The 24,204-nt window shown below is 39.5% G+C and overlaps 1 protein-coding gene across 1 annotated transcript in view; it reads left to right on the top strand.

Moving 5' to 3' along the window:
• Nucleotides 1-24,204, top strand: part of cep104 (centrosomal protein 104) — a 33,735-nt gene that overhangs the window by 2,527 nt on the left and 7,004 nt on the right. The window contains exons 3-21 of the mRNA XM_088938497.1: nt 1,276-1,389; nt 2,168-2,341; nt 3,163-3,301; nt 3,920-3,982; nt 5,056-5,132; nt 5,780-5,948; nt 6,838-6,993; nt 7,437-7,652; nt 8,779-8,982; nt 10,366-10,533; nt 13,020-13,193; nt 16,215-16,391; nt 18,619-18,825; nt 20,050-20,157; nt 20,843-20,891; nt 21,299-21,374; nt 21,952-22,060; nt 22,857-22,995; nt 23,966-24,033. Coding sequence (XP_088794623.1) covers nt 1,277-1,389; nt 2,168-2,341; nt 3,163-3,301; nt 3,920-3,982; nt 5,056-5,132; nt 5,780-5,948; nt 6,838-6,993; nt 7,437-7,652; nt 8,779-8,982; nt 10,366-10,533; nt 13,020-13,193; nt 16,215-16,391; nt 18,619-18,825; nt 20,050-20,157; nt 20,843-20,891; nt 21,299-21,374; nt 21,952-22,060; nt 22,857-22,995; nt 23,966-24,033 — 2,586 coding nt within the window. The 5' untranslated portion in view covers nt 1,276. The remainder of the gene's footprint in view (nt 1-1,275; nt 1,390-2,167; nt 2,342-3,162; nt 3,302-3,919; nt 3,983-5,055; nt 5,133-5,779; nt 5,949-6,837; nt 6,994-7,436; nt 7,653-8,778; nt 8,983-10,365; nt 10,534-13,019; nt 13,194-16,214; nt 16,392-18,618; nt 18,826-20,049; nt 20,158-20,842; nt 20,892-21,298; nt 21,375-21,951; nt 22,061-22,856; nt 22,996-23,965; nt 24,034-24,204) is intronic.

The raw sequence follows: 24,204 nt of genomic DNA on the forward strand, positions 1-24,204 counted from the left end.
GTTTAAGGCAGGGTGATCACCCACAAGGCCCTTCCTCTGCAGACTGATTCTTTTGCTCTAAGCTACAATTAGTTAATTAATGGACTGATATTCTGTTACTCCAGTACAACCTATTCCAATATCTCATTTCCCAGACACCGGAGTGCCCTACATTCATTAAGCATGGGTGTGTCTAACATTCCTGTTTATGAGTACTTAGCTCTCAGTAGCCATCTTGGATCAAACTGGGGCCACAGTGTAGCTTTGTCCTCTTAAGGGCCCTATGGATTCTAACAGGTGCAAGCTCCATGTAAATAATAGAATGATATACCAGGATCCATACTTAGACCATTTATTTGGTTTTCCACTCTTTGTATTCTGCTTTAACTCACCTGCCTATGTTCTGCCATGCATGTACCATGACTGCACTGTACCTTATTGTATTTTACTCTTTGTCCATCATGACATATCACAGTGAGATTGATCAGTTGTACTTTCTGTATAAGAAATAATTAAATTGCTTTCTAAAATTTGTAATGAAGCAATTTTCAGATCTGTGTTTTTCAAATGGACAAATGTAGAAACAGTATACAAGATTTAATTCAGTGTAGGAATGAAAATGGCACATTGTGCATATCCTGTGTTATTCTGTGTAGGAGCCAGTCCCACTGACACAGTTGTGACCCTTGAAATATAGATTGCAGTCGTGATAGTTTTGCAGACAGCTCCCATTTAGTTGCTTATCTCTATCCTTAGCCAATATGAAGCCCTTGTAAACACCCTTGTTTTCATAACATCAAAACAGCATGTTGTGCTTCCATCACCGGAGCCATTGAAAAAATTAACTTTCTACATACTGATAGACTTCCTAAAGTCTTGAACCCTAAGCTTCTGGTTTATTTGAAATCGCCAATGGAGCGCCTTGGCTCAGGGCTGCTAGTGCTGTTGTGCTCTGATTCAGTGCTGACTCGAGAAAAACTGTGTTAATTGTGACAGCTCCCTTGAGGCCGGAGAGCTCCTGGAAGTTTTAGCGGTGGCTGAGGTGCCAGGAGAGCCTTGGTGGACTAATCCCAGGCCTACCATGAGTGGCGCTCAGACAGTTGTTGGCTAGTGACATGTCCCAGCCTCACACCCGCAATGTCTGGATCGTGGAGCTCTTCACTTGGGCAAGCACCTTTGCTAGCTGGCCTACTTCGGAGCCCGAGTAATATATCTTTCGACAAGTTAAAAAATTGACTGCATTGTGACGCATAATAACCTCTATGTTTTTGCCTGTCACTTTGCCTACTGTTGCAGAATGCCACGCAAGATAGGGTTTGTAGTGGTCAGTTCCTCTGGACATGAGGATAACTACAATGCCAAGGAGCTGATGGTTCATGCCCCCACCGTCAATGGATGGAGATCAGCCAGGTAATTAGTAAGATTAGAGTGATGCGTAACATGGAAATCTGAATTGTGAGTTAGAGAAGCTCTTTGCTGTTATAGTTAAAATATAAACAGCTTCTACTGTGGTATTCTCTATTGAGGCTTGTCATATTTATATTTCAGACCATCCTTTTCATGTAGTTTCATTAAAAAAATCTGATGTCTTGTTTCAAACTGGAGATATTTTTGTACTGTTATAAAGGGTCAACAGTCTTATTAATATGTATGAGGGAAACTAATGGGGAGTGCATTCAGGTGAGGTCTCACTAGTGCATTGTACAATTTTAACATAACATCCTTTGATTTTAACTCTGCACTCCTACAGACATGGACAAATATTCCACTTTCTTTGTTTTTTGCTTCAACACATAGAAGATATAATGGACACCTATTGTTTATATACCTTGTTCATGTTTTGTGTTTCCTGTGTTTATACTGTGTACGACCTGCATGTGCTGCTTATATTTTGTCTAAATCCTGTTTTCCTAAGACCAGTTGAAGTTTCTGTGCCACTTCTGCAGTGTTTGCTAATACTCCCATTTTTGGTATTCTGGTACTAAAAGATGAAGCCACCTCTAATTACTGCAAAAATCAGATTACACAAAAAAATTATATGCTGGAAAATGATATACTGTCACAGACAGTAACTTCACAGTAAACCCTTTGCCATATTATCTGGGGCCTTTTTGTCCTTTGGCAGTTGGGATGGAAAAGAAAGTGAGCAAAACTCATTACTAATAATGACACATCTGGCTTTACGTAGGTTTTGCCCATACCCTCAGGAAATTACTCTACAGCTGGTGGAGCGCTGCCGCATCCGGAAGCTACAACTACTGGCCCACCAGTACATGATCTCAGCAAAGATTGAGTTCTACATCAGCGACAGTCTGCCAGAGTCCTTTTCACCCAATCCATCAGACAGGTTCTGCAGGCTTGGGTAAGTGCCAGCAAACATTTTCCTAGCCAGAAAATGGGCGATTTCCTTCCTAGCTGACAAGCAGAAGGCCTGGCGTTTTCACCTGGGAAGCATGCCCGAAAGCATAATAATGTGCTTCACTCCGAGGCAGGAACACTGGGAGAAAATGCTGGAGCTGGAACTGTCTGTTCCTACCACCTACACTGATGTCACTTATACACTGGTTGCATGCAGAGAAGGCTACTTGAAAATTTGCTCAAAAAAGTAACCTGTTTTTAACAGCTAAGTGCTGCCTGAAAGTATCTTTAGGACTGCTAAAGTCAAACATATGCAGACATGATGAATGGACTTAAATGCAGACACTCATGTTTTCATGTCATATGACATGGCATTCTACTTGTTACTAATTTTAGGAAGCATTGTTTACCAAAGGTACAGTATGTCTGCCTTTCCTTTTTCTGATTGTCTCTCTGCTTCTGCTTTGAATTCTCAAATTCTACTCGTTACTACCTATTTTAGGTAGATACATTATTCAGATACAGAGAAAAAGCAGGTTTTGAAAGGCTTCATGCACATGCTTGTAATACTCAACACTGTACAACTCTTTGCCTTACACCTGTTGTAGAGGTTTTGCACAGTGCTTTTGGCCTACACAGTTCTTCAGGTTTCCTGGAAGGTTAAAGAAAAGACTTTACTATCTTTAGAAAATAAAAATAGATATAATTAGAAAATCATTAAGCAGTCCTGTAAAGCAAGAGTGTTTTCAATCTCAGTATTTAGTATACCTGGACAAATGATACACTTATGACTTTTGTAGCACTGAGCAGTTGTTGTTTTTCTAGGTATGTATCTCTTTCAGACAATGAGAAAACAGGGTTTAAAGCTCGGGAGCTGAAGTCTGTTCACGTGGATGCAGTTGGAACATATCTGAAGCTGATCTTTCACAAAAACCATGTAAATCGCTACAATCTGTATAATCAGGTGAGAGAAATTCAGTCCTTAGTAAGAGTATGAAGGGAATTAGAGAAGTTCAAGTTGGTAGTTGTGTCAGCATACGTAGGCTGCAGAGAAACCTTTACTTGTTCATTTAATGCAGAAAAGAGAAGAAAAACACAACGTTTCGACTGTGGAGCCTTCTTTTCTTCTCTTTTTAGCATGGGACAAACATTTACTTATTCCTTTGAGGGGATTAGATCTATTCCATTTTATTATGTTGTATACTTCACACCTGAAGAAGGCTCCACAGCCGAAACGTTGTGTTCTCTTTCTTCTTTTTTTTCAGCATGGAATAAACCTATTACTTGTTCCTTTGCATACAACTTTTTTTGCCATGTATCTCAGCATGGTTGACTTGAGTATACAAGAGTATATAAGTAGAAGGATACATCTTCCAAGTTATTTCTAAACTTACTCAACTGATATTTTTCATCACAGTGTTCACTTTAGCTCAGAATTAAGTTTTTCCTCATTGCAAAAGAAACATTTTAATGAAATTCATAACAAGTGACCTGATGGTATATAATCTTTGCAGTCTTTGGATTAAAAGTTTGGAATGCAAAAAGTTGTTAAAATTCAAACTGTTTTTTTTATTTATTTCAGGTTGCATTAGTTGCTATAAATGTTCTTGGAGACTCGGTAGACAGCAGTGAAATGGATGTGATTGTGAGTTAATTTATTGTTTTATTTCACCTTTCTGAGTCATTAGTCCCTGAATATATCTTGGGAGAGTTGTGCTACAGTGCTTCAATAATGTTAGCTGTGGCAGTACTGCAGAAAAACCCTAGAGGGAGCTGTTTACATTCTTTAAGTTGATACTGTATGAGCAGCTTCCTTTTCAGGTGACATGCCTCTGGACTTTTTTCATGTCTGGATTCAGATTTTTAATTTGTGGCCAGTTTGATTTAAAGAATAATACTGAAACACTGTCTCATAAAATTTGATAAAATACTTCATACAAAAAGTGCCTATATTTACATAAGATAATGGTGTGTTGTTTTGCTGTTGGAGGGTTGAGGAAATTTGAACTGGTTTTCTCTGTATGCTGCAAATACATCCAGCTGATTAACTTGCACTGTTTGAGGTGGAGGAAGAGGAGAGGAATGCAGTAACATGATGAGAGTGCTGTCTAACTGTGTGGGATGTTTTTGCAAGAGTTGGACACGAGTAATCTGATAAAAGTGCAGACTGACCTCTGCTGGATGAAGAGATTGATTTTTTTATGTAAAAATGGATTCCTCCAAACAATTACAGCATTGTTACAGAATAATCTGTTGGAATCTCCTTCCATTTCTAGGATAACAATTGCTTTATATTCACTGGGAATGTGTTGCAAATTACTGTACTCTGTTGCACTTGTTTCCGGAGATAGATTACGGGTAGTTAACAGTACTTTCATTCTGTCTTTTTCTCACTGTTTGTATAACAAAACTTAATTTAACCATTCACATTAGCATACACTATAGATATTTCAATTGTTAAAATTGAGATAGCTTGCATTTTTTAAAATTTCTTACATTGCATGCAAAGTTAAGTATATGATTTAGAATAATGTGGCTTTTATTCTAAACTAGCTCAGAATAGTCAGTCTTTTTGCTGTTATAATTGCACTGTTACCCAAAACATTCTCTACTGAAGACTCTTGAAAAAAGATGACCCGTTCCCCTGGCATTAAAAGATGACGTGTTCCTCTCTTATGAGATCAGACATATGCTGCAAATTCTGTTTTTAATCTGCAGCCAAACAGGGACCAGCTGATTGAACATTATCTCAACAGCATTCACAATGATGTCACCCTGGAAGGAACCTATTTAAGGTAATTAGAGCTCTTGTTAGCACTTTACATACAATTAGGGCTCAGCCATGTGGAATTAATCCAAATAAATTATTATAAATGCACACGGTATATTATTTTATTCAGGTACAAAAGTAATTTGCAGTAAGATCACTAAATACCATAATTACTAAAGTAGATAGGACTGTGACATGTCACTAGCCCACTAGGTTAGTAGCACACAGTCTCAGTGTGCCGCCAGTGTCTAGGGCTGGGATTAGTAAGCCAGGGCTCTCCAGGTTCTTGGCAAAAACAGAAGACTCTGTAGCTGAAGGACACAGTGCACCTCCACTTCACACCAGGACTCCTGTCAGGCACTGCAGAGCTTTCGGCATGTTGAACAGTGGACTGCCAGTGGGTGGGCAGGTCAAGTCAGGTCAGAGTAGCACTACTGCCCTCATCACGCTCCTTGAGTATGCGACTGCGAAACACGCATCTGACACTTCCGAATTGAGCAGGTATTTAACAATAATAACTGGGGAAAAAAATGAAATTGACCTGAAAGGCCCATAACTAAACGTCATGAATAGACTTATTCGAGGTGTCACCCTGCTGCCCTTCAGTTGTACACGCAGACCATTTCCACTCACTCCTGTGTGTTTTGGGGATTCTCTTCTCGTCCCGAACAGTAAATCTGATTCGATCTCCCCACTGGATGACCTGGCATTCGACATGTACCAAGATCCAGAGGTGGCTCAAATAATCCGCCAGCTGGACGAGAAAAAACACGAGGCAGTGCGGCAGGAGAGGTTCGACTTTGCCAAGAAGCTGAAGCAGGCCATCGCCGACTTGCAGAAGGTACTGCACCTTCACGGTGTTGCAGTGCACTGAATCGCAGTAAAGGGATTTTCATTTTCTCAGGCAATGAAAAAATAGAGGTTTAAAACCTTATAGGGGTCTTTTTCATAACCTCTTTATTTGTTAAGAACTAAAATAATTGGTGCTCTGTGTGGCTTTTTAAAAACTTTTTAAAACTGTTTCCTGTTCTTATTCTTTGCATATACCTATCTGACCTCTAAAGAGAATTGTGTATTTTTCAGAAACACTTTCCCTTGGCATTGCCCATCCTGTGTGTCATCTTTTACGTTTAAAAACATATTAAAGTTCGAGAACTGAGTCCAAAATAAATAGAACAAGGCCGATGGGTGCAAATCAGCATGTGAAGTGAATATTTTGAATTAACAACAAAGTGCACAGTGCACATTCTCATTGACTTTCAATCCCACGAGGAACTGGAAAGAGCAGAAACAGACATTTACAGTTTTAAACTACTGTACAGATCCTGTACATATTAACCGTTTGCCAACCTGCATTATTGGTGAGGATACTTATGTCACAGGATGCCATCATTTCCTGTGAGATTTATGTCCATCTTTTTCCAGGTTTTTGGAAGCTTTTAACTGTATATTTTTCTGTTCCTCTAAAATGGCATCTTATGAATTAAACGTTATTAATCAATTAATGATTTGCTTCAAATGGAACTGTGTTGGACTGAACGGTCATGAAAATTAGATGTGTAATTATCTGCCCGAGTTCTTGAGATGCTTTCATTGTATTCCACAGTACTTCAGGGTACCCATCTCCTATTAATATTAGTAGTATTAGTATCTTCTGTACTGAAATCAATGAAACGGCCTTGTTTTTGCAAGTATTCTTTTCACATTGCCTCTTGGCATGTGTTCTTCAGGTTGGGGAGCACCTGGGCCGTTATGAGGTAGAAAAACGCTGTGCCATTGACAAGGAGGACTATGACTTGGCCAAGCAGAAGAAACAGCAGATGGATGAATACCGTCTGAAAGTGTATCAGCAGCTTGAGATACACAATTTGCTTGACATGGGCTCGGTGAGTACTGTATGTGATTTTCGTTTTTGTCTTATATGCTCAGATTAACAAACACCACGTACGGTGCCCTGTCATGAAACTCAGGATGAAAAGTCCCTTTTATGCATCATAATGGTTAAGAACGTTGGTATTATTTGAATTTGAGGTGTTTATGAACCTTAGTTGGAGCTGCCAGTGTACAGCAGCTGGAGCCTGCCAAATGTGTTTAACAAACGCGCTACTCTGAGGAACTTGTCTTTTCAGTTGAAGTGTTTACTGTAGTAATGATGTAATCTTTAAAGTAATAGCCTTTTATTTATTTTCTTTTTTCCCTCTTAAATCTGTGACATGTCAGTGAAATGGCAAGGCCTACAGGGCTGGGAGCTAGAAACCAATTTGACAATAACTTTCCCTCTTTTTCATCCTCTCAATCGCTCTTTTATTCTTTGATCTCCTTCTCCCAGATCCGGAAGATGGCAGACCTTCCATTGGAGCCCCTGAGCCATCCTGCTTCTCCTCAGCAGGTGAAACCGGCAGAAATTCCGCCCCAAAAGAAAAGGGACAAAAAGCCGGAGAAACCCCCCGATCCAGAGCCGTCACTCCCCGCCAGGCCCGTGACCCCTCTGCGAACCCCAAGCCCGCCATCCACTGTGGCCCAGCCAGAGCCGCCCAAGATCAGTGTAAGTCACGGCACTGTGAAGTACCACGTTATTTCAGATACAGCTCCGGCACACCTGTCTTCCACAGAGCATGGCATGCCCGTGATCAGAGGACAATAATGCAGATGCAGGAAGATCATAGGTTATTGATTTTATATAGCATTGTTTTATGCCTTTTTCCATTTGGGCTCAACTTAACAAGTTTATGAAACATTTATACATTTTTCTTTCTACTTTTTGGAAATTCCAGTAAGGAAATATGTGCAGGCATAAAGGTCAAAACATGTTGAATCAACAATACTTGCAGTTTGAAGATGCATACAATGGATTATTAGAGACCCAGGCTTTTTACATGAAATGCCTCAATGAAACCAGTTAGATGGACTGATTAGCCTCTTTTTGTTGATAACATTTTCTTACATTAAGCAACTCTTGAGAGTCATTCTTCTGTCATTTGTCGCTACTTTATTGAGAAGAGCTCTTATTTGATTTTGAATGTGAGGTATCGCAGTTCTTTCCCTGTACTGTAACCAAGCGTTAGGTATTTTATTACAGGAATGACATTCTGTAGGTAGAGTTTCGGCATTTAATTAAAACAATTAAACAGTTGGTTGATCTTAGTCTTGGCTGAGTTCAACCAAAGGAAAAAATCCCTTATTATTCGAACTTGAAATGGAGACTGTTGTCTGGGTTGGCTTATAAAAAGGACATCCTTGGGTGCATTGTTAACTTTCAAAACATGAATTGGCAAAACTTTTGTTTTGCTTTTTCACTGCGTAGCTCCTGACTAGTTATATCAGTGGGAATAATATATCTCACCTCTACGAATGGTTTCATTACATTCTGGCAAGTTCTTTTCTGAAAGAAATTGAGAAGGATTAACAGTGTAAAGCTTACTGTTAATTACCAATAACAATCCAGAAGCAAACACCATTTTCTTCATTTTAGTATAGTATTTGGAAATGAGCAGGAGTGGATTGTGATAGCCTAGAAAGGTTTGAACGTTGCCCTGTTAACATCAGTACAGCCATTGCAATAATTGTTCCTGTTTGTGTATCATTGTTTGTGTAATTTACGTGTGTGTGCTATGTTTCTTGTCTCGGGCATTGCTGAACCTCGCGGTGTCTGTTTGCTGTATCTCCCTTAGGTCAGCGCCCTGCCATACGACGAGAGGCCTCTTCCTGCTCTGCGCAAACAAACGGGGGAGCGGCAGAGCCAGCTGGAAGAGTCGCCCCCCCCAGACTCTTCCAGGACCCCCAGGACCCCGGGCATCACTGGAGAGCCAGAGCCCCTGACAGAGAAGGCTCTCAGGGAGGCCACCTTTGCCATTGAGGTGTATGGAGAGGGACTGGTAAGGCTGGCAGGACATCTTCGATCACCTCCTTTGGGATATTGGTCCAGAGAAAACATTTTGGAACAGGAGTGAGCCGCAGAGCTGTGTGGTGTCTATGCTGACTGTCACTTCACTGTGCTTCTCCATATCTGCTTTGTATACACAGAAGTCAATGCAAATTATATCCAAATTAATTTCTTCAGCAAAACCATGCCTTTAGAATAAAATTCCAGGATTAGAAACACCTCAATATTTTTCTTATTAACCCTGCATTACATTTTGAAGTCAAAATAGTGATCAAGAGTTTCAAGATAAATGTTCTGTATTTTTGCTTGGTCTGAAAACCTAGTGGTGATTGACATAGACGTAGATGGTCAGATAATAAACCATTTACAACATCTTCTGTGGGCAAAGTACATTTGGTTGTTAACGCATGTGGTTTGTTTTTTTTTGGCAAATAGCGTCAAGTATATTTTCATAGTCAAAGAATTTAGTTGGTACCATCTTAGGATTTATGGTATTCTGTTGAGTGGATGTCCACCTCTAGGTCACAGACAAAACTGTTCATAACAAGGATTCATTTTAATTTTTGAAATATGTGACTCTGCAAGACAGGTTTGTCTGCTCTGGAACAGAAACATTAATTTTTTTTGCATTCACACATTTTTTGTCTGCATTTATAACACCAAGCCGGAGTCTTACAGCGTTTTCAACAGATTATGAGATTCTCTTCATTTCTCACTGGTTGGCGTGACAGGACAGCTGTCTGTGGTTGTCTCCTGACGATCAGGTAGTCATTAGGCAGCTGTGCTGCCTGTCGGTCCGTCTCAGGTTTATGTTCCTTGGTCTGGACGTGCACATGCTCTGGAACTAACTCGATCTGCTGCTCATTAATGAGGATTTATGTTGCCACCAGCTTTATCATGTTCCTATGATAGTGTTGGAGGAAGGCAAAACCCTGTCTTCTTACAACAAACAGCCTGGTGAGATCCTTGGATCAGTTAGCTGCCAGTGACCAAACAAACTAAAAGGACTGAATGGTCGCCTTTCATTTTCAACCTTTTTTAGTTCTTTTGCTCTAAAAAATCTTTTGCTTAAACATCAGCTGCATTAATGGTTGCTTGCACTGCCTTATTTTATTCCTGTTATTGGAGGACGTTGAATACGAGAATTTCCCTGTGTTGTAAAGCCCCCTTTTTAAGTTAAGGTGATGGCTGTGATGAGACAGATTCCATCCATGTTGGTCCAGCATCCTAGAAGATTGCATCTTAGTAGGAGATAAATAGTGAAGGTGTAACTGGTGCCTAACTTGAGATTGTTTCACATGTACAAGTGATTTTCTTGATCTTAATCCTGTATTCTCGATGTGTGAACTTGGTGATTGTATTCCCAATATGCCAGGTGGCAGGGGCCTACTCAAAGACCTGGTCTTACCGTGAGGACGCCTTGGTAGCTGTTTATAAGAAGCTCATGGATGTTCCATCAGGAATGCCTAAGGAAGAACTGAAGACCTTGATGCGAGCCGCTATCTTTTTGGTCAGGAAATCCCTCTCGGATAAGGTGTCTTCTGTAAGTAACTGCCAGAGAGTACATCTGCAAATGTGTAGGAGGAAGAACCAAAGATCATCTTTTGTATTTGTCCCATCCATGTGTTTGTGTTGCTTTCCGAGACAATTATTTGTTTTGCCATACCAGGTTTGAACATTTAGAGTTAATCGAGAGCGTGTGGTTACATTTTCTTACAAAAACCTCTTGCTTCATCTAATTGAACGTTACTATCCTGGGTTTTCCGTATATTTTGAGATTAATGATAAAGCAACAAATATGTATAAGGGCATCTGCTAAGCAAACAAATTATAGAATAATAACCATAGCACTTGCTATTATTTTAATTCCTTTTTATCTGAATGTCAAAGGGCTTAGTAAAAAAGGATAAAGATATTTCTTTATACTGTATTATGAATGAAAGATATTTCTATTTCTTTATGAAGCATTTTCAGGCAAGAAGCAATAAAACTTTAATACTGAGTACACAGTTTATTGCAGAATATTTGTTGCCACTGTATTTTTATATTTGGCACAGAGTTGTTCTTCCTTTGATCACCCAAAATTTAACTCACATTTTATTGCCTTTGTTCTAGTCTAATAAAATAAAAGGGGTGTTGCTGAGCAGAGGTTTTCTCGCAGGGGAGTATGGAGAGTGCAAAACAGGATGCTGTCCCATCATCAGGGAATTTTCCCCATTACAGTTTTCGGTTAAGACTGGGCCTCTTCCTCAATGTTCTGTGTGAGGCTGCGTCTTTGTCATGCAAAACAGTGCCTGACAGCAGACGTGTGCTATTATGTCCAGCCTCGTTCCTGACGAGCTTGTGCTCGGCTGCGAATCCGTGCAGGTGGAGATACTGCCCTCGTTTTAGTCTCTCCCATTCCCCTTGGTTTAAAGGCCAACGTTTCAATCTTCTGCCTGCAGTGTTTACTTTGTTATTGTCCTGCTGTCAGCACTCTGATTAATTAGTTCGTCTTATTTCTGAAATTCCTCAAAGAGCTACTCAAATTGCCACTTTTCATGGCCCGGCTAATTTACAGGCAGTTTGCGGTCCGGCTTAGGACTCAGAACAATAAGTCCATAGTCCCCGCAACATTCCCACCAGCCTTTCCTGAAATGTTACTCTAAAATAAAGATTTTCTTTAATGTCAGTAATAAGGAAGCTTTTTTACTGTGACAAAGGAATCCCTGCTATTTTAATTAACTGTCTTGTGTTGCATGTTAATAATACTGCAAACAGGGAAAATATCTGATTGAACTTAATTATACCGTGACATTAATTTTGAATACTAGAAGGAGACATTGTAGCCAAATGTTTTACAGTAGTAGAAAAGGAAGTCTAAAGCTGTAGTTCTTTAGGCGTTGCTCATCACATAAGGTACTTCACAACAAAGACAGTATTGGCAGTTTTTTAATCTTCCCTTTCATCTACTGTAAATACTACAAACTGTAGATTTTGCTTTCACTAGTGGTTTAACAGCCACCATTTTACATTTCACTTCCACTTCTTTAACAATAAGCGCTTAAGAAATTTACAAATGATGGGAGGCATAAGACCCATCCAAACCCCATTTCACCTGCATGCTGGTGAATGAGCCGAAGATCTCATTCAGATGATCCTTGGAAGAAATCCATGGTATCACCTATAACAGCCTGACCTGGCTGGATAGCTTGTTTGAGACTTCCCCAACACTTTGTGTAAAAAGGCACTCCCACTCTTAATCTAAAATGTACTTCCCCTTAGTTTTTCACTGGTGTCGGTGAAGTTGTTTACCATTGAAGGTGGATGTGCAGTAGAATGTGATAAAAGCTTGTGCTTGTCTACTATAGAAATTGGCGTTCAATGAAAACCTGTTGTTTTTCATTGTGATTAAGGGGCATTTAAGTGTTGAAAGCTTTGAAACTCCAAGTATTGCGTTTTCAACGCAAGTAAATGTTTTCAGAAACCCCATTGCAAGGATCATTAGGAAATGCTCAAATTAAAAACTGTCCTTTCATGTTTGATAGGTTGTTGAATAATGTTTATGAACACGTGTGCTGTCCAGTCTTCAGAACAACCTTGGATATAATGCTAAAAAAAACAAGTTTTCCAAGTATGCATTCATATAGAAATTCAAATGCTGTTTCATTATTAATAATTATTCCTTGAATTTTATATAAGGCTGTTCAGCCTGAAGGACACCAAAGTGCTTTAAAAACAGGAGCGGATCCACTACACCCACCAGCTGTGTGGCAAAGTAGCCATTCTGTACCAGCAGCCCCACTGCTCAGCTGATCAGGTGGCAAAGAGAGAAATTGCTTCACTGGTTTGGTTAAGAGACAACATAAAGGAGGCCAGGTCATAAAAGCCCTGAGTACATTTTAGCCAGTGTTGCCAATGTTACTTTCATAAACATATTTTAATGAACATATATTCCAGTAGTTCAGCTGGAAATCTGAAGAAAGGATTTCTGTGAGCCTGTCTTGGATTTCATGATTTCCTTTATATTGACCTCTTGCGGTGTCCTAGGTTTTCCAAGCCTCCCTGAAACTTCTGAAGATGGTAATAACCCAGTTCATCCCCAAGCACAAGCTGGGTAGAGTGGAGGCTGCACATTGTTTGGAGCAGACCTGGCCAAACTTGATTGCTCGAACTGGAGACTCAGCTACCCGACTTCGTGTTGTGGCTACAAACTTCATCCAGGTAGGCACACAGTAATTTGTGGAAATATTGACATTGCCAATGTAAGTTTGTGAGGTGCTGAAGTTCCTTTTGACACATTTCCTTTGCTGAATCATAGCAAATGTGTCGTATAAATGAGCTTGCTCTTCAGTCAGGTTTCCAGCTTGAAACACTTATTTTAGTGGTATTTCAGAGACTCTTTGCATTTCCTACAATGAGTTTCACTAAAACATTAAGATGGGTACTGTGTGAACATTGTACTGGCAAAGGGTTCTGACATAAAACCTTCAGATGGCAGAAAAGGACTTGATCAAGCAAAGAAAAAACTCCTGATGCTTTCTGATGGTGGGAAATCAATGAGGCAAAATAATAGAGATTATTTTTGTTTGCTTGTTTCACTGCTTTTGTTGAAGCTGTAGTTAATTTACACCAAATATTAAATGACTTGCGTAAACTAGGCAAATTCTGACATGGCAGGACAGTCAAAACTGCAGAGATCTGCATTCTCTGAGCTGTTTTCCTGTCACACCGAGAGGTGCCTGCCTTTCTCTAACAATCCCCATGTTGTTGTGTGCTGGCAGCAGGCTGCTCAAACTGGCCTGCACAGCTCCTCTTGGTGTGCTTTCCATTAGCTCCTGCTTGGAGAACAATATGGTAGTGTGTGTGTGTATTACAGTGTCCTCAGGGGCCTCCAGGGGAGTCTCCCCCTACGCAGGCAGGGTAGTAGTAAAACTGCATTACTGATGGAAATTAACGGCTTTTCTTCCATGACGTTCTTTGGCAGGTTCTGTTACAGTTCCAGTCGTTTTCCTCTTTTGTCTGAGAATTTAAATGCTAGCTGTGACTTCTGTTTCCCCCAGGTTGTCTTAGATCTCCAGTCTGAGTTGAGTGAAAAGGAGAGAAAACAAACGGGGTGCATTTTTCTCCTCTCCACACTTGTCTGAGCATTCAAATGCAGCTAAACGTCAGACTCTTTTTTTATCACTGCAGAATCAGCTGACTATGTAGGCTAAAGCAGTGATTGGTTATTGTAATGTTGTAAATTGGTGTCAAGATCGTAGTTTCTTTTTTAATGAAGCAAACAATTAGAAATTTGTTTCTAAATATCAACCATGTACAACCTAATGTTTCCCAGGAAAGGGTGGTTGATGGAACATGAAATGTAGACACATGTATTTTAAAAATGCCACATGGGTTAACCAAAACCATTTTTTTTCTTAAAACCTTAGCCTTCCTTACTGTGCTGTTTTAACAAAACAAAGCTCTTGCTAAAGATATTTTCATTGAATAAAAACAAGATTTTCAATATGTTTGTATTAATATGGACTGTGGAGAACCTCAGCCACAGGACAGTAATCTACTCTTACTGTGCCTTCAGTCCGTGACAGTTATCATAGTAACAACAACATCTGTGATAGCCAAGGTTGGCTTAGATCTGCCACTGTTAACATCAGCCTGGAATTATTTAAAATTGCTGCTTGTTGTAAAATTTAATGTCTTCACTTTCTGACTGTATGAAGTTGTTAACAAGAAATGTAAAAAATTGTGTAATGCCTTTCTGTTTCTTCACAGTAGGTAATGTCTTACTTCATTGAGTTAATAGGCAAATACACTTCATGGAACTGAGTCATATTTTGGCAGTTGTGTATTAAAAAAAACACCTGATGTGGAGTATATTCTATGACTGCTCAGTGTTTCATGGTGGACCAAATTTATTTCAGCTATGGCATTATACCATAATACAGTTCTCAGAATGGCAAGGAACATCATAGCTGATTCCACCCATCCTCTCCATTCTCAATTCATAATCTTCCTGTCAGGGAGACAGTGTTTAATATAAAAACATAAGAGCTCCTTTGTCCCCTCTGCAATAAAACCGTTCAATGAGTGTATGTAAATGTAGTCCCCCCACTACCTGTTTATTTAAGATAAGATAAGATCACTTTATTGGCCATATACAATTTCTTGTATTAGGAATTTGTCTTTTCACATACCCTAACTTTCTCTCCATGAGACACACAGACAGAGAGAGAAGCTTGGGGTCAGAGCGCAGGGTCAGCCATTTATACAGCGCCCCTGGAGCAGTTGGAGTTAAGGGCCATGCAAATCTATCTGTCTAAATCTATGAATTATCACAGCCTTGGTTTGGTAGAGTTGAACTGGATTTATTTAATCAGGTTGTGTTCTGTCTACAGCCTAGCTGGAAATGACTCATGAGTTCTGTAGATGTATAATTATTCGTCACTGCAGTTACAAAGCTTTCCTAGCCTTTAGTATGCTGTTTTTATAGGAGGCTTACAGCCAGGAAGTAGGGCATTACCAGCAAGAGATTCCCAGTCCATCCCTTTAACAGCCTCCATGACTCCTGGAATCCTCATAAGACATCCATCTAAGGCCTTGGGCTTCCTCTGATTTTCTAAACAGAGCTTTGGAATTGACATTTATTTTGTTGAATTATATCCTGGCTCTGTTTGGAATTGCCAATTGTAACAGGTTCTGTACACACAGAGGGAGAATGAGGACGGACAAACATTCTCCTCCTGCTCTCCCACCAGTAAGCCATTCGTCTTTTGACATGCCGTAAGATCCACAGTGCCTGTCAGGGTAATTAAACGCATTTAGAGGTGTGGGTTCTCTCTCATTAACATAACTGCAAGCCTGCAGGTGCCCAACAAGTTGCAGGAGTCACTGTATGCCCAGAAAGTGTGGACACTGGTTGACAAACACATTCATAAGAGGGAGCTTACTCACCACTTACTGGAGAATCCTGGTCCCATTTGGCCAATGATAATCAACTCTGAGCATCTTTACTGGTTGAACCACTATGGAGCTTCCCCTCCCAGTTCCAACTTTTGAAAACACTTGAGGATGTGAATGAGGGGACAAGCCATCCCTGTACGCTTGCAAATGCAAGATCGTGCTTAATTCCAGAGATTTGTCAAGCTGGACCTATCAAGATCAGGCTCAGAAGTGTCTGGTTACAGATGTTGCCACAGTAGTGCTGAAATACCTCAGATCTTGCTTTGTTCCCTTCCGGTGCAGGAGATGGCGCTGTTTAAAGAGGTCAGGCCCCTGCAGGTCATCCCCGCTGAGCTGGTGAAGCCCATGAAGTCCACCACCCCCAGCCGCCTGGCTCTCAGTCAGGTGGAGCTGCTGGAGAAGCTCCTGAAGGAGCTGGGCACCGATGGCTCTGGCTTCACCATCAATAACGTGATGCGGGTAACCACCCCGCTTGGGGGTTTCATTTTTTCTTTTTCATTTAACGGTGCATTTCTTTATGCTGAATACTTGGTTTGTATATCACTCGCAAAAGGAACTGCATTGTCATTGAGGTTTCAGTCTCGGTAAATTAAAGAACCAGTATATTTTAAAGCTATAGTAGTTCAGGTGGGTAGCTGCGTCAGCATGCGTAGGCTGCAAAGGAACAAGTAATAGGTTTATTCCATGCTGGAAAAAAAGAAGAAAGAGAACACAACGTTTCGGCCGTGGAGCCTTGAAGAAGGCTCCACGGCCGAAACGTTGTGTTCTCTTTCTTCTTTTTTTCAGCATGGAATAAACCTATTACTTGTTCCTTATTTTAAAGCTACGTGAGTGAGACTGTAGATAATTGAAGACACTCCACCCTCTTCATCCAGCTGCAGTCTGTTGTCAGTCAGTGTACCTGGTCACTAGCTCTTGGTCCTGAGGCCTTGACTGCTGTGCTCAAACAGAGTGATAGTCTCTTTACATAGGGTGTATGCAATGATATTTGCCTGTGTTTCTGAATAGAAAACTGCTCTATGCATATTGCTTTTAAAGACAAATAGCTATACAGAAAAATACATTCTGTTTTTGAATGTATTTGCCTGTATTTTAAATCCTTGAATACTTCCCAGAAATGTTTTAAATATTTAGTGAAGTACAAAGGTACAGTGTTCAGAAAAGTGACCAGAGATGTGGCAGCTGCTGCAATTAAGAGAACCAGTGGATGTCAGTAAACCAGCGGGACGCACAGACAGTTTCCATCCGACATGAAACGATTCACTTTAAATGACTTTGTAGGATAGCTACTGTATGTAAAGTACACTATTTTACAGAAAGCTGAGGTTTGACAAAATGAATGCCATGTTTGTTTTTATTGACAGAATGGATAAATGAAACCCATGTTTAAAATACTCCTAGGGTGATTATTGTGAAACGAAGACAAGTGAGCTAGTGCACAGAGCCCTGTTTACCACTGCTCAGCGCAGCAATTTTTCTCCCATCTCCAAGCGCAGCACTGTATCCATGCGTGAACTATTCAGATGTTGACAGAGTGGGCCAGGAGATTAGCTGTCTCTTTCAGTTTACAGGAGGGTCTCATTGTGTGGCTTTTTATGGTGTTAGTAAAGTGTCAGAAATTTTTAAGCTCGGCTTCTCTGTGGTTTCATCAGCAGCTCAGACAGCTAGGGGCCCTTTTTATGCATGTGGTTAGAAGTTCCTTTTTTACATAGGACAGAAAATGGCCATTTTAAATATTCTTTAAATAAAAGTGACCAATAATGCTCTGTTCTATACTGTATGTCAAATGAATTGCTGTAGGAACTTTCTTCTATTAGTGGAGTTTCCTGTTATTCATAATATGCACATCATTTTAGACTACACTAATTCACAATAATGAAGTAATAAAATTTTTAAATAATATATGATACAGTATACAAATATAGCATGAAATAGTTATTCCATCAGCAATATTGGTTGATTTATCTGTAATTTATAAAACTTCAGTAATGATAGTACTATATAATATGTGATCATCTTGAAATTATAATGAAATAGTGGCAGTATTATGGATTATTATATATTGTAGCAGAATTCAGTAAAGAGCATTGGTCAACAGTCTGGCAGGTTGCAATTAAAGAAGTGAAAGGGGTCTGTAATATGAAGTATAGTTATTAATGTAATGATAATAGTATGAATTCATTAGTGGTTGTTGTTGATAGCGGTCTGCAGTATTTTCTGTTTCATGTGTAGTTCAGCAGTGATAGTATTTTGTGGTGGAACTGCCTTCCCCATCCATTTGCAGTGAAAGAAGCTAAACTCCTGCTGAATTTAATTAACCAACATACTGTGTCAATACTGTGTTTTGTTAGTACTTAAAAACGTCTTTTAAATAATTCATTTTAGTTGCTTCCGAGACAGCTAAAATTATTTTCTATCTAAATACAATTTATCCCTGTTTTCTATTACTGCAAACATTTTAATCTTTTTTTTTTATTATTACTAATATTTTATTTTATTGATACACTTATCCAGTGAAGCTTACAAAGGCTGAAAAAAGATAACAGTTTGTATTAGGAATCATGGTAATGCAATAGTCCAATTTAAATACACAGAAAAAATATAATCATAATCCAATAAAACTCCTCATTTGTATCCATGTCAGTCCAAGTCTGTTCCTCAAAGGTTTATCATCTCTGTTACTCAGTTTGCTATAGGTGCACTGGAGCACAGTACTTCAGAGGTGCGTGAAACAGCTTCCCGGATTATCCAGGACATGTACCGCCAGCACAAGAGCGCTATTATGGACTTCCTCCCTACGGATGACGCCAGCACTCGCAAGAATGTCCTCTATAAAAACATCTTTGATGGGTTTGCAAAAATTGACGGGCGCCCTGCGGAAACACAGACCAAGGTGAGCATGATGCAGCCTAACGGTGGAACCACAGCTGGCTGATGACATCTAGTCCAGTTTTTCTACCCTCTTAGAGTAATCCCTGGAATACTGCGGTCCTTCAGTGGAATAAATTACTCCACATTCACAGTCACCTGTACCACAGAAGCAAGGCTTTTCTTTCCTCAGTGGATGGGTTTGCGCTGTGAGATAAGTAACTGCTGACGTTTGATGCTTTGATTGTACTTAAGTCAGCTTCTCATTTTAAAACCATTCTGATGTGTACTCCACAGAAATTGGAACTTCTACCTGGCAAAAGATTTTCTGTTTTCATAATTATAACATACTGTATTAGCAGGTGTAGTATGTTGGCCCCCAGGAGTCTTTTAAGATATTTTTAGTGTGAAACAGTTACATTTCCCATTTACCATATTTCATCATTTTCTGGGGTGGAGTGATGTTGGTGAGATAGATAGCACGCTCAGTGTGGCACTGTAAAAGTGCACATGGAAACCACATGAAAACGGAAGTGTTCTGCACAGCACTGCCCCTAAGTTTCAAGGTTTACCACACTCAAAAAGAGTTGAGAGGAAACAGATGTTTTTTTTTTTTACATGAATCCCTAAGCTAAAAGCTACTGCACATTTCAAGATGAAGACATTGCTGAAAACCTCGAGTACGATTGAATGCTAATGACGTGTGGTAACTATATACAGTATCTGGCCCTTGAGCAGCACCTGACTCTGTGAGCTTCTGCTTTTATCTGGAGCATGAATTACCTCTTTTAGTTTTGCTATGCTGATTCAATGGTGTATGGTTTGCAGCTGTATCGATTGAGTTAATTGAGTTTTCTCTTTACAAAACATATATACTCTTCACAGCATGAGGCTAAAACTCACAAAATGGTTTAAGGTGGACTTTCTTTTCTGGATCTTTTCCAAGTCGTAAGTAATTAAAAAAAAAACTCAGTAAATAAGGAGTCAGGTTCTTGTGTTTATGCCTTTTCAATTGATCAGTACAGCAATCAGTACATATGGTATAAATAGGGCTGTATAGTAACTTACTAAGGTATAAAGGTCTTTCTGAGTCTTTAAGTTTAAGTTCTGACTTTTAGTTCTTTCTGACTCTTTAAGAGCCCAGTGGTGAAAAAAGGTTATTAACAAAAGAGTGGTCAGCCTGGATTTCATATGGTTGCTTGAGTTAAAAAGCAGAGAAGATATCTTGTTATTCCCTGTTTGTGTGAAGACACTGAAGAAGGCTGCCAGGCAGGAGGCAGAGAAGGAGAAGAAGGAGGAAATCAGGGCTCTTCAGGAGCAGCTGGCAGCCCTGAAGGACCTTACAACCAATGGCAAGGTGTGTGATCCTCCTGGGTCAAACATCTGCATCACTTTTCGCCAGCAGCCATATCACCCTGCAGCTCACAGCCTGGATGGGAGACCTGGGGAAAACTGAGGTTGCTGCTGGAAGAGGTTTTAGTGGGGCCAGCAGGGGGCGCTCACCCTGCAGTCCATGTGGGTCCTATTGCCCAGGACAGTGACGGGGACACTATACTGTAAATTGGCGCCGTCCTTCGATGAGACGTAAAACCGAGGTCCTGACTCTCTGTGGTCAGAGTAGAGAGTAGGTGTGTAACATTCATTACAACAGCATTCGGGCCAAATTTCCCATTGGCCCTTACCAATCATGGGCTCCTAATAATCCTCACCTATGAATTGGCGCTATATAAGTTTAAGCAATTATTATTAATTATTATTATTATTTTCATCTCCAATAGTCTATGTTCATATCCAACTCAGGTTACTTGAAATGAGTTGGGTAGTCTCTGCTCACTGGAAATTAGGTATAACTTCCATATTATGTCGTAGCACAGTTTCTAAGCTACTGCATGTGTTTAAAGCTGAGAATTGCAGTCAAAGGGCATACCACTCTGAGCAGGGTGGCTATGGCCTTGTGGGTGGCGATGCTACAGCCAATGAATTTTGGTAGTTGCACTTGTATTGAACCAAAAATTGATTGCTTTTTCCTTTTCTTTGAGCAGGACAAAAACAAGGTGAAAGACAAGGAGGCTCACAAACCCACAAAGGCAGGTGTGTACAGTATGTGAGAGTGAAAGAATAAAATACAAATCCATAATGAAACAAGACTTGATGGAAGTCCATGTTAGATACTGTATATTTCTCTGCTGAAAGGTGTTAGTCTATAAAAGCGCAGCATGTTAGTGTTAAAATAAATGTGGGAATCACAAATATTATTGTTTAGTAAGTGTTACCTGTTCTGTTAATACTATTATTTGTAGTAATACTATTTATTTTTGAAACTTCATTCCTAGTTCTGTCAGTGAATGTACTTTATATTTGATCTTTTCTTATTCTTCTTAAATAATTGAACTCCTTATATGCACATTTAGTTCTTCTAAATTTGTAGTGCTGCTGTTCACTCTCTGTAGTGTGATTTAGTGTTCTAATATTGTCACTGTTGTTTTTTCCTTCTCAAGGGTTTCGAAAAGTTCCCCCTGCTCATCCCCCAGATATTGCTGACGACGACTCTTCTTTTGCACATTATTTAGACAAGTTGAGTTTATTTTTATTCTGAAAGAATGGACAAGGAAGTTACAAATGCAAAGAGGTGATGATTACTGGGTACCTGTTTGCATGGTTTATTTTGTAACCATCACCACTTTGTGACATTTGATTTCTTAATGTTTTTGAGGCCTTGTTGTGTCATCCTAATGTGGAATTAAAGCTTATGCTGTATTTCACAAAACAAGTAAAAAAATGTCACAATTCCCTGCAGTATACTGTATGTAGGTGAAGAACTTTTGCATGATGTTCAAAGTTCAATGCAGTTCAGAAGCATATGCAGATTGCATCATATTTCTTCCAATGTTTTTAACTTCAGAATGCCTAAACATCATTAACAAGTTTACTTTCTAAAGTCAATATTTTAAATCCTTTTTATTCAAGAATGGTTGCATATAGCATCAAGTGGCACTGTACTATACCTCCAATTAATCCACTAAAAGAGATTTTAATGAATTGAACGTTAATTTTCAGTCCCATGGTTTAGGATTAAACCATTTTTGCCGCTGATGATCATGATTTTGCATTTCAGTTTCCATTCTGAACAGACACTCTTGTTCTGTTTCAGCCTATGTATATTTTGTGGTGAAAAGGACGACTCGTTCACAGAGGAAGGTCTGGATCTGCATTACTGGAAGCATTGCCCCATGCTGAGCCGCTGCGATCTCTGCAGACAGGTAGTCTCTAAAACAGCACCACACTTCTGCAGTCACAACATGCTGCCACATTTTGGACCTGCATTCAGTTTTAAGTTTTAAGAGCAGGCTAGGTGTTCTGATGGCGAAAGGTAAGATGCTGCTGATGATAAAAATGATGATAACTTTAGTAATAGTAATAATAACGTGGACACTTTTACAACATGGACAATGCCAGGAGGTTCATGGTTCACATCTCTACCACTGACTTGCCCTGTGTGATCCTGAGCAAGTTACTGAACTTCCTTGTACTCCAGCCTTTGGATGAACAAATGCAAAACTTCATTATCATTAGAATTTTTATTATCATAATCACTGAGTAAGATGATGGATTTTTAAGCAGGTGGCACCATCATATTACATTTGTTTTATGCTCCTTTTGGATCTGTTATTACAGTAACAATTGTTAATTTGTTATTACTCATACAGGATTCATTTTAATTTCGCTTCCAGTTCAAAAACAAATTCTGGCTTCCATAGCTGTAGCGCATGCAAATAATGTATAGGACGTAGTGGTAGGGTGGAGTAGTGGTTAGAGCTCTGGGGTTCTGACCATGGTGTTGTGGGTTCAATTCCAAGGTTGGGACACTGCCACTGTACTCTTGACCAAAGTACAGTACTTTACTCACACTGGCCAGAAAATATAGTTGTATAGAAGGGTACCAAAGTTTTGATACACAAAGAATAGGTAATAACTTTAAGTCACTGCATAAACACGTTGACCAACAATGTATAAACACTTTGGCTTAAATGAGAAATAATGTGGAATTTCTTCCAGGTTGTTGAGATAGCCAGCATGAGTGAACACTTGTTGTCCGAATGCGAAAGCAAGAGTAACTTGACCAAGTGTCAGCGCTGTGCTGAGGCTGTTCCCAAAGATGAGCTGTCTGAACATGTCCGAAGCAAAGCCTGCAATCGTGAGTAATCATCCACGCTTCAGAAGCACTACAGAAAGCACACCCTGTTGTCATATTGACACCTGAAGAAGGCCCCACAGCTGCAACATCGTGTCTCTTTTCCTTTCAGCATGGAATAAACCCTTACTTGTTCCATTGCAGCCTACACATGCTGACGCAGCTACCTACTTGAACTTCTGTTGTCATTTTAATTGAATATATAAGTTACATTATTAATTTACATAGTTTACATGTGAATTGCACAGAAGACCTTTTTGTAAGAGTCTCCTTCATAATAAAAGCAAACAATCCAGGCAAAGTTAAACTTCTTTAAGACGAAGTTAATTAAAAAAGGAAGATTTCCTATCCTGGTCCTTAATAGAAGATTCAGATCTTTTCCATAATGAGCCTTTAACCTTAATTTAAAGTGAAAGAACACCTTATATTTTTCTTTGCAGTAGTGATTTGGAAGGTATTAGTGTGCCAAAATGTACATTTATTTAATGAAGTTTTCTGATCTAGGCCTTAAGCTGTAAGCAAAAAAAGGCACACATCATTAGTTAATTAAGAAGTAGAAAATGATTGTGAAAAGGTTAAAGTAAAAGGAAGGATAAACCTAATGTTTTCTGTCTTAAATAATGAATCTGTGACCCAGCGAAATGGATCACTGTCCAGCAGGCTTAGTGTGAGAAAAGATACCAGATCAATGCCAGGGAGCCTGTATTGTTCACTTTGCCTAAATAATTAATGCCTGGGCTCCTGTCTCTTCTTCTGAAAGGAATGTGAGTGTGCTGAAGTAACCTTGGAGACATCAGGGTCACCTAGTTCCCAGCATCGGAACGTATTTGAAATTCTCTTACTGAACACTGTCATGAGGTTCTAGGAAGTTCAGTTACATTGTCTGATCTATGCAAGCTATACAGTAGACTCACAAGGTGTTTTTTTTGCTGACAGCCTCAAGTTTTACTTCTCATTTTTTATTGTTTTTTAGCTCCTAAATCGGAGAAACTGTCCAACCACTGTTCATTATGTCATGAAAATTTCACGCCTGGAGATGAGGTGAGATAAGCTTTCAGGAAAAAAAGCAGGGTCTAGTTTGGAAACCCAGACCTAAGTTGTCATTTTACTTTGTGTAAGGGGGGGTTTAAGTTAGTCTGAAAACACTTCACATGTCCCATGATATTTAAGCACACGTTTCTATCTAAATTCTTTATGATAGAAGTAAATGAA

This window comes from Atractosteus spatula, chromosome 20, assembly GCF_055471065.1.
Source record: "Atractosteus spatula isolate fAtrSpa1 chromosome 20, fAtrSpa1.hap1, whole genome shotgun sequence".
NCBI lineage: Eukaryota > Metazoa > Chordata > Actinopteri > Semionotiformes > Lepisosteidae > Atractosteus > Atractosteus spatula.